This window comes from Saccostrea cucullata, unplaced genomic scaffold (assembly GCF_032062105.1).
Source record: "Saccostrea cucullata isolate Sc308-1 unplaced genomic scaffold, CSIRO_AGI_Scuc_v1 ctg17125, whole genome shotgun sequence".
NCBI classification, from domain to species: domain Eukaryota; kingdom Metazoa; phylum Mollusca; class Bivalvia; order Ostreida; family Ostreidae; genus Saccostrea; species Saccostrea cuccullata.
The window spans coordinates 1-11,195 of record NW_026934133.1 but is presented as its reverse complement, the minus strand read 5'-3'; the positions used below and the strand labels follow the sequence as shown (position 1 = coordinate 11,195).

The window sequence follows — 11,195 nt, the reverse complement described above, 5'->3', positions numbered from 1 at the left end:
CACTTCTGTAAGTTAGATGTGGTTGCAAGAGTTATCCCCCTTAAAATGCTTTCTTTAATAAATATTATGAAGAGAATTTTTTTCCTACTAATAGGAAGAGTCTTAAATTTAGGTTAAATTTAATTTATTTTTTCATTCTATTTTGCACAGCCTGTCTCACAACCCCAGCCCGAAAAAGAAGAACCGAAGCCAAAAGGCCGAGGTCTAATTGGTTCAAGGGCAAAACCAGGGTCAGAAGGTATGCTAATGTACTAAAACTATATTATGTTTTACAAATATATATTGTTATCAGATAAAATAAATTAATTTTCCTGAATAATAAATAGTAAAAGACTTTTTTGATATGCTATGAATAAAAAAAATGAAAACCTACCAGTATGAATTTAATCAAGCTGTGTAATTACATTTCATGATTTTGATTATAGAAGATGAAGGGTAATAGTTTAAAGTGTTGCTAATTTTCTGAATATTATTTAACTGTTTTGCTAGATTCAAAAATTCATCTATTTTGAATATCAGGTGCATGTAGTTAAATTGTTAACAAGCTCATTAAAACATTTCTCTGTTTTAAGTGTAACCAAATGTTTTTGTTTTATACGCTTATCTAAATATTAATCTATGCAGTTACTTTTTTATGTTTAAATTTCCATCTGATCAAATTCAATCTTTTAAACTAATATTTTGCAACATTTGTCTGAAACAAGCTTAGAATTGGTAATAAAGCTAATATCATAATACTTTTCAAATCTTTGCGAGTTTTTCAGATAACTTTTTTTGGTGTTATGAAAATTGGTTTACTGTATGTTTAATTAAGCTACATGTATTATGTGTGGTGTATGGTTGTGCTTTTATATGCTAACTTTGCTTTAGACAAAATGGCTCAATTCAAAAAAGAGGCTGAACAAAGAAAGGCAGAACAGGAGGCAAAAACAAGGTACATTTTTGTCCTCTTTCACCTTGCACTTTTTGTAATTTAAAGAATCAAAATATTTATTTCAACTTCACATGCACCACAGACATGATATTAAAAAAATATCAGACTTGATTACATTTGTGACATGATAACACATTTATGACTTGATTACAACTTGATTACATCTCTGACTTGTTTACTTAGATCTGTGAAATAAATGCATCTCTGACTTGATTACATAGATCTGTGAATTCATTACATCTCTGTCTTGATAACAGATATGTGACTTGATTTCATCTCTGACTTGATTACAACTTGATTACATCTCTGACTTGTTTACATAGATCTGTGAAATGAATACATCTCTGACTTGATTACATAGAACTGTGACTTGAATGCATAGATCTGTGACTTGATTACATCTGCATGATCTGTGACTTGATTGCATCTGTGACTTAGTTTTAAAACTCATTTTATGTTTTGACAAAACTATTTCTGTCACCACAGTACTTCATGATTGTAAAGGTCAGCAAAGCAAATTCAAACAGTTGTGACCTTATTTGAATAGAATTTTTTTCCACTTTAGTAGAGTATGTATATTAATTTCACCAATCTTTCCCTTTTTGGTTCACAATGCTAATAGATGAAAAAAAAATCACATTTTAATACACACTTGCTTATCTGATGCATTTGCAATACTTTGTGAGTACATTTCAAAATATTTCTTGTTTATGAATAAATGTAGCAATCAGGATCAGTCAGGGCCAAATACAGGTAAGATGAGTGTTGATAATAATGTGGAGGGGGCAGAGGAAGATCCTAATGTGGAAAAAGTGGAAGGTGGAGAAAAAGTGGAAAAACCAGAGATTGTAATCACTATGCAGTCTTCTGATGAACCAGAAAGTAATGAAGATGTTGATTCAAAATCTGAGACAAACACAGAAAAGGGAGATAACTCTGAAAAGCCAAATGATGTTGAACAAACTGACAATGTTGAAAAATCAGAAGAAAAGAAAGATGAAATGCAAAAACCAGAAGATTCAAAGGAGGAAGAAAACCCAGAATCCTCAAAGGAACCAAAAGAGCCAGATGATTCAAAAGATGAAGATAAAAAAGATACCTCAAAGTCAGCAAAGGATACAAAAGAACCACCAAAGAGAAGATTTGTGAAGGACCTAAAGAAGTCCTCAGAATCAGACTCCAAGAAAATGGCTAGGTCTCTGTTGCAGCAGAAGAAGAAAACTGGGACTGTTCCAATGAAGCAAAAAGGGGCTGTCAGGTCTGGTGCCAGAGAACCAGCTAAGAAGGAAGATTCCAAAGAGAGGGGTGGACAGGATGAGGAACCAATGGCTGCAGAAGTTGAAGAGTACTGTGTTGTATTGTGTTTTGTTAGTTGTACTGGTAGAGGCATGCACTATAGTTCCTTTATATATTTTCTTAGAAGTTTAACTATATATACATGTATTACATTTACTCCTTGATGTGGTGTTGTTGTAGTTGGTATGGTAGCAATTCTTTTGTGATATCACCGTATCTATTTCGATTGAAGATTACTTTTCAAGCAAGATATTTCTTTTGGAGGCCCCCGCCCAAATAACATTAAAATCTCAATGCTGGGATTTGGTTTCTTTTGAAGGTTTTGTTCTATCATATTTTTTTCTGTTCAATTTTTCTGTCTGCACTTTTCCTATCTCTTTTATTCTGTCAATACATGCGAGAAACAAATTGTTAAATATATACTCACATGTCTTTTTCTGTACAGCATAACATAAATATTTCTTTAATTTGTTCAATAATGTACATATCATGACAAGTCAGGATCTAGGAATCTTATTTTTTCCGTTTCACACTTGCAAACAATTTTGCCCTATTTTTAAATTCACCCACCCTGAGTTTGCCTACAATTCAAAGGAGGGATTGTCTCACTCTGGTCTTTCTTATGGTGTATTAAGTGTAAATAAACCCATCGAGTATATTCCCATGTTACAGTATTGGATGAGCAACTTTGCATGCAGCATGAAGTTTTCCCCTGCATTGGGTTCGTAATATGGCTAATTCCTTCAAACAAGCATGCATGAAATTAATGAATGCTTTTGATACCCCATACAGTGTAGTGTGTTAGTCTGAAACCAGGTCTTTTTATTACAAAAATTAAACATGTAAATTGAAGGTTTTTTCTAGAAGGCAATGTTACTTGTAGTATTATAATGAGAATAGTTGACTATTAAATATTAAATTACATGTATTACTAAATACCATTATTTACAAGTATCTTAAGCATGATATAGAACCAGAATTTTCTTTGTGAAATGTGTGTATCAGTTGAAATGATTTAAGTAATAGTTGTATACTGAACAAATAATACAAAAGAACTTATCTAGTCTTTAAAATATTAATTGTGAGCCATTTTGAATGTGCTTTGTCCCTCAAATCTCTCTCTTTCTCTGGTAACTAATACATTAATCAATGAAAACTATTTATTTTTTAGAACATCTTGATATTTTTTGTAACAATATTTCCTTTTTATAATTAAAAAAAGGTTTTTCTATTTCTTCATTTTCTTGTAAGATAAAATAATGAGGACAAAGTAAAATTAAGGCCTTTACTCTGTAGTTCATTTTGAATGCAGCCATCAAGTTTAGACTGTCTGTTATTGAGACTTATGAGATTTTTTTGCTTTTTATTCACCGCTGACATTTGTTTTTCCCATCAGATATCAGGAGATATTTTTTGACATCCCAGAATACTTTGGAAATGATAGCGTCTGGCGTAAAGGCAAGCAGGACGAACCCAAGAGTCTGAAACTCTCCGTTCATAAAGGCCCAACAGAAGAAATGTTTGCCATGGCAACCATTGATTTGGATGACATATTTGATCAGGTACACATTTAACAGTTGAAACTTTGTTTATTAATGAATATTCAATATTTTTATTAGAGTTTGCTACACTGTATATGGCTAGTTCATACAAATAATTGCAATAATTTGTCTATAGTGTAGACAATTAAGATCTAAAAAATTAATTATCTTACAAATTAACCAAAACATGATTATGAATGTATTAAATGAACATATGAAAATTCTTTGTAGATGTAATCAAAAATGTTTCAGATTGTGTGAAATCTTGTTAGTTCATTACATATTCTCTAATCATTTACTTTATTAACAGGAAATAAAGACTGTGTTCCTTCCAGAACCCCACGGGGACGATGACGTCCCCCCTCCCCCAGGGGAGAGGGAGAAGGTAGAAGAATTAGACCTCAAACCCCCCTCTCCAAAATCTGAGAATGGGGCCCCAGTGGAGAAACACGAAATCCTCAAAAAGGTGGAGCCACTCCACTTCCCGATCTTTGCCCTCAACCCTAAGAAAACGGATAATGTACATGAACCATGTGGAAATGTACCCATTGTGTTTTACCTGGCCAAGCGGATGAAACCTAAAGTGTGGAATAGAAATAATGGTAGGGGTTCTGTCTGTTGGTGTGTTTTTTAAAATCTCTATAAGTCTGTTTTATTAAGGGTGATAAGGGAAAAATTGTCAATTTGATTTGAATTTTAGTCAGAGAAAATGCGTTTGCAAATTCAGTGGAGACATTTTGCATTGATGTTCTTTTGAATTTTTTAAGTTTGTTTTAAATTTGATTGGATGAGAATCACATGATACCTCTTTTATATCCTCACTGCATTTGAATTAGTCTTCAAAACTGATTCAAAAGACAATATCTTTAACATGTTTAATCAATATTGATACAAAAAACTTTTTTTCCCCCATTTTGCCATTGAATTAATTTGATATTGATTCAAAAGACTTTTTAAAAAAAATTTCATTGTTTGGTCGTCTTCAGCTTCATTGGATTTTATTTAAATTCTTATTCGATACAGGAACTGTCCCCTTCAATGATTTTATCCTGGACATTGCTGGTATTGATCTTCAAACCTGGAAGAAAGAGGACATGTTTAAAGAAACGGAGAGCCGGGCAGCATCAGCCATGGAATGGCAGCCAGAGGTGCAGGTCAAGGTCGTAGAGAAAGAGGTCATCAAGGAGGTCATAGTTCAGGCTGAGCCAAAGATCATCGAGGTCCCCAAGACACCACCACCTGCTGAGCCGGAACCTCCAAAAGAGGTAATACATGTATAATAAAGTTGGTGGGAGGGGAGGTAGGGAATAAAATGCTTGTCAAAACATAGAATTATGCATATAAATTTGGCAGGCTGTTCCACAATTTGCATGCAGATTCAGATTAATTAAGAAAGTGGTATTGAATTTTATACATTTAATACAATCACTACTCAATCAAACTTGTTTCTGAAAATTTATATTTCAAGAAATATGTTTAATTTTTCATCAGAATGAATTTACACTGAATATTGACTTGGAATTTTTCATTCATGTACACATGTACATGCAGCAAGTTTATGATAAACAGTATAAAACTGACTGTATTTTATCTAACAGAATGTTGATGGTGTTGTAAGTTTCAGTTATCTTAAAATCCCACTTTAAACTTGTCTTTTATACAAGTTTTTATTTTGCATGTGTGAAGTTTGTGAAAAAGCACTTAATTATGAAAACATATAATTACAGATTGTGAACAGTGTTGCACAAGATTGTTGCAAAAAGTGGATGCATTACATTGTAATATTATGGTGAATTTGAATTGACATTCTGTAAGGATGGCAACTATGGTTTAAAATACAGAGACATTTTTAAATTTCTAGGATAACAGTAAAGCTATCAAATTGGCATGAAAAAATTTCCATATTTTGAAAATTTGAATATACTCACCATTCTACTCAAGAGTTCACGGCAACCATTCTTTCACTTTGTACATGTGTGATGCATGAATTTATTTTTAAGCAAGCAGGAGCATGGATTAGTTTGGATAACAGTGCACCAAAATTGATCTGAACACTTCAAAGGACTAATACATTGTGTATATTTGGCGTGTTGGGTCTTGTAATGGAAAATTTGAAAATCTACATGCATCAAAATGTTCCAATTAGGATTTTTGTAATAGATTAGATTAGAGAAAAGATATTTAATAAACAGATCATGCATTGAATGATATTATTAAGATTTATGTAGTGTACAATATTGATTAACCAATATTTCAGTCATGAATTTCATATTGTCTCAAATGAACTTGCAGGATATGGTGACAAAAGCTGAGTATGACAAGCTGATAGGAAAACACAGTGAAGAGCTGGAGCGAGTACAGGCTGAGTACGAGTGAGTAGTGTTAAATGTTGGGTTGTATTTGCCAGTTTATGGTACCATAGTCACATCCTCTGGCATTTCTGATCGCTTCATGTTGTGTGCAGAAAAACACACTTCCATATTTATAATAAATGACTTCCTCATGCCAATTTAAAGTTAAAATATTGATTTAAATGGAGAGAAGAAAATTTTCATCACTCAGACATTTTATAATTATATTTGAATAAGGCTTAGTATGTTAATTTAAGCTTTGCCTTCCATACTACTGACTTCCTAATACTAAGATAAGATTATTATCACAGTTGACTTCTTTGAAACAATGCAGAATTGATCTTTATCTTGATTTGTCTTATAGAAAACGTCTACAAGAATTATTGGAAAACCTGCAGCAAATGCAACAAACACAACTGGAACAGAAGGAGTTGCTCTTGCAACAGCAACAGCAGCAACAGAATCGCCCACCACTTGTCCACCAGCGCCCTGTGTCCAGTAGCAGTAAGCGGTCATCTGCCAGTGGGGGGCGAACCTCGGCTGTCCCCCCTAAGACCCCCTCACAGCTTCAGCCCTCCACCATGGTCTCCCCCAGTCTGGGAGTCAGTCAGGACATAAATCTGCTGCCCAAAACACCACAGACTTATGATACACTCACACCCATTGGGTAAGCTTACTTTGATATAAATTGATTGATGGATTGTTTGATGTTCTTACATCTCATTTAAGAATGTGTCACTCGTATAGAGATGTCACCATATCTTTACCTATAAATGCTTAAAATTTAGACCTTTACTCAGCACTCAGGGACATAAAGCAGCAAAGGTTCTTTGTCATGCTAACGCCTACAGTGACAAGGGGCCTCAGTTTTTGAGGTCTCTTTTGAAGGATCTGTGATTAAGTTATAGAAATGATGAAAGAATCTAAAAATACAGACATAAAGCAATTTAATTTATATCTACACTTGCTCCATGATCATCAGGTCATTAGTTCAAACCTTGACTGCAACTGTCCCAAGTCAATAAAAACTATGTATCAACTGTTCTTTTGCCCAGTGCTTGGCACTTTGAAGTAAAAATCCTTCCTTCCTTTATTTTTAGGTTTGAGTCTAGAACAGAGAACCAGTCTCTGGGACACTCTATGCCAGAACTTCCCTCTTTCCAAAGGAAACAGTTTAAGGCGACAAGGCCCCTCCCAACCCTGGGTTCTGATGTTCCAGAAGATGTAAGAATCACATGTAGTTCAGTGGGTGTTTTATCAATTATGAGAATCTATTAAAACTGCATAAAAATTTTTTCTCAGAATCAAACGTAGTTCTATTTATAGTTCATGTCATGCTTTACCTGTTTTGAGGAGACCAGTCACTTTCTCTGTTCTATTTATAGTTCATGTCACGGTTGGCCTGGTTTGAGGAGACCAGTAATTTTTCTGTTCTATTTATAGTTCATGTCACGGTTGGCCTGGTTTGAGGAGACCAGTAAGAAACACCAGCAGGAGAATCAGGAGCGGACCATGAAGACGATTCAGGAGGAACTAGAGAAGAAGCTGGCCGGGCAGAATAAACTCAGCAGGAAAGAGGAGGGGCTGTTTGATGCAATGAAGGGTGGGGGATATTTAATACGAATATTTAATTTCACAATAGGGTTTTCTTATATGTAAATGGTCAGAAATATAGTTTAAAAATTTGTGAATTGCTAAAAATCATTAATTTTCAGGGCGAGAAATATTCGCGATGATGAGCCTCTCGCGAACATCGCGAAAATTTCTCACACACGAATAAAAATTGGTTTACAGTATTGTGGTTAATTTCAAATTGTATTTGTTTGTTTTTTTGTTTTTTTGCTTAATAAATATTAACCTGAATGTATCAAAATTATGAGAGAAAAAAACACACAACACCACTGACTAAATTTTAACTTGATGTACCTGTTTTTCAGATGTCAGCTTGCCAGCATTGTTTATGCCAACAAAAACCAACAATGCCACAATCTACAATCCCAGGGCACATCAGTATTTCCATCCTACGGGTATGTTATTAAAATATAGATAAAATGACGTACATGTATACCTTCCTCTTTAACTTCTAAAATAGGTTTTATAGAGGGGTACTCATCACTTTCCATTACCTGTTCATTATTTAATACATTAAATAGCTATTAGTTTAACACAATTGTTAATTATTGTATGGACATGCAGGTTTTTTGTGTTAATCTATGGACTTCAATTACTTTGTGCAGGTTCCACAGATTTAAGGTTGTCACAACCTCCATCTGTATTCCAGTTACCTCCCCTTCCACAGAAATCTGTATCCTTTATATGTTTGCTAGCATCATCTTATACAGAATCAGCATTTTTGATTATATAAATTTAGCTTTTATAAGGAATGTCATTAATGTTAATTGACAAACATTATTTAACCTTAACCTTTCTTAGAGAATGTCAGTGGTGAATCTTTTTGAACTGAGCAGGAATTTTAACCGTAAGGACCAGGCATGGCTGATGGACAAATACATTCAACAGCAAGAGCCCCTACAGAATGTACACGGGACAGTACCCCAGACCCCCGCCCCGACCCAGGACCAACAGAGTGTGAGGGACGACAGCCCAGGTAAACAGAGGGACGGACCTGGACAGACATGAATTTTTACATACATTCCCTAGGAAATAATCATATGTGTCAAAAACATGGGTGTTTGTCAAGTGTCTAACTTGTGCCTAATGACAAAAGCAGTTATGTATCTATCTGAGAGTCAGGTTTTTAATGAGTTTGTGTCTGTGATTTCTTGTTCATATCTATCATCTGTGATACATTTTCAAATTGTATTATTTTTTTATTAATCATGTTTTTGAAATTTTTTACTTTTAACCTGTCCAATTCCTTTTTAAAAATCTTTATTTTTTTATGATTTTTTTTTTAAAATTTTATTTAGGATATTTTTTAAAATTCTTATGTTTAAATTCTTATATGTAACATGTATTTGGTAAAATAACAAATACAGGTAGTGTTCATAGTGTAATTCTAAAACTTTGAAATTCAATTGTGTCCATGAAATACTGTAGACGTATCTCTGAGAGTTTTTTCCAATATTTGCTGTGAATCTCAAGTTTGCGGTAAAATGTATCTGTTCAAAGAGAAATAATCTTTTTGATTTATCTGTGGATACATTTGCAATTTGATACATGTATATAATTTTTTTTAAATCATGTTTATGAAAATTTTACTTTTAACCCATCCAATTATTTTTTTTATGTAAAATTATAACTTTTTATGAATTTATTTTTTGAATTTTTATAGGATTGTTTTTCAAATTCTTATGTATAAACTTTGCTAGAGTAAAGAATAACACAAACAGGTCTTGTTCACAGATTAATTATCAAGTCTATGAAATATTAATTGTGTCCATGAATTATTTGATTATATTTGTTGAATTAAAATTAACAGTTGCATAAGTCTGAGTAAGATTTAAAACTAGACCTTAATTTACAATGGCCAATATAATCAATAAATGTAAAATTTTCAAGATTAGTAAATTTCTTAAATTTTATACTGCATTTTCAGACCACAATACTTACATATGCAAGTATGCATTTAACCATGTTAACACTGTGCAATGTATTGTACATAAATTCTGTCTTTATTGTGCAATGTATTGTACATAAATTCTATCTTTATTGTTATGGTGTGAATCTAAGGTGTTACTGCTGTTCAAGAACCAAGATCATGAAATAAATCAGTTTTTGAAAACGTTCTGAACTCTAAATTTTTTTTTCATTATCATACAAATTTTTTCATGTGCTTATTTATATGTAAGTTCTCTCATTGTAAACCTAGGAAGAACACTAGATGTACTAGCTAATATACCAGGAGTGAAGATTCGATTTTTTTAATTTACAGACTTGAAAATTTTATGTAGATTAATATACTGGGAAATATTGTATGTATGATGAAAATTTGATTTCTTCAATTTGAATGTACAAAAATAATGATTTTTACTGCACAAGAATACATGCACCATGATAAAATGTTATCAGTTTATTAAGACTTCATACTAGCTGTTCAAATACATGTACTAGCTTACAAATATAGTTTAACCTTCAGAAAGCCAAAGAAACTTTGATAACAACATCAAATACAGACATTATTTTAGATAATTTTATCCTGGCTATCGGTTCATTTCAAATACTTAACTTCCTTCACTTTGTTGCTGTAATATTCAACAACAAACAGTACATTGTCACTGTTAGTACTAAGATCCAACGGTAAATGCAGGTTACAATTTTCTATATACCGTAAAAATTGACCATCCTGATCAATTATATGTATCAAATTATTATCAAAATCTGCTATCAAAATTTGGCACATGCTGTCTGTAGTTATACCACGCGGAGCAAATTCCTCATGCATTTTGGTCAGTTGGTTTCCACGGTAACTGAATCTGTATCTTCCTGATTCATCCACCACGATGATTTCCTTTTTATCGAAATCACTGACCACTATATCAGAGTTTTTGTTTTCGTCAATATAATGAGGGTCGAAATATAAAGGTTGTCCATCGCTATTGAACTGTATTTCTTGAGTCATTTTGGACTGTGAGTAACGAACTACTTTCGCTTCATCTCCATCGTCGGCTTTTAGCGCCACGAGTATTTCATCCGCGGTCGTACTGCAGATCGAATTTGGTTTCCAACCCCCAAGTCTTACTAGACGCTCGATTTCACGACCTTTAACGATATTGATACTTCGATCTACACTGTCACTGTAAATCAATTGGCCCTTTTTATTGACCGTGAAACAACGAGGAACATTTTTGGATTTGGTTACGATTTCTTCCAGTAATACTCCGCTCGTACTCATGTGTTTAATGATGCTGTTTGATCCACTGACGTAGAAATGACTCGTGCTGAGCCCACATTCCACTTTATAGGTCCACCGAAATCCTGTTTTTATGATAGTTAAAATTTGTGGAACTTCAGAAAATATTTGTGACTTCTCCGCGTTCTCTGCAGCCATTGTGTATTTGATAAATTATTGGCAGCAGAAAAGTCATATCCTTCCTATTCTAAATAAACAAA

The 11,195-nt window shown here is 33.2% G+C and overlaps 2 protein-coding genes across 2 annotated transcripts; one reads left to right on the top strand and one right to left on the bottom strand.

Annotated features, from left to right (window-relative positions):
• Positions 1-141: 141 nt before the first annotated feature.
• Positions 142-9,180, top strand: LOC134239998 (uncharacterized; the record flags this gene model as incomplete). Its single annotated transcript, XM_062722122.1, has 13 exons — positions 142-238; positions 871-934; positions 1,659-2,279; positions 3,627-3,792; positions 4,082-4,373; positions 4,795-5,036; positions 6,064-6,143; positions 6,487-6,789; positions 7,223-7,346; positions 7,566-7,725; positions 8,060-8,149; positions 8,360-8,427; positions 8,556-9,180. Coding segments are annotated over 13 exons (2,514 nt in total), but the record flags the coding sequence as incomplete, so codon positions are not given.
• A 1,003-nt stretch (positions 9,181-10,183) lies between these two features.
• Positions 10,184-11,189, bottom strand: LOC134239999 (uncharacterized). Its single transcript, XM_062722124.1, has one exon. It carries the CDS (start codon positions 11,131-11,133, stop codon positions 10,294-10,296), a length of 840 nt encoding a protein of 279 aa, XP_062578108.1. The 5' UTR covers positions 11,134-11,189; the 3' UTR covers positions 10,184-10,293.
• Positions 11,190-11,195: the final 6 nt, after the last annotated feature.

Excerpts from the sequence above, each read along its gene's own strand:
- LOC134239999 (XM_062722124.1), bottom strand. The coding sequence starts at position 11,133 with ATGGCTGCAGAGAACGCGGAGAAGTCACAAATATTTTCTGAAGTTCCA.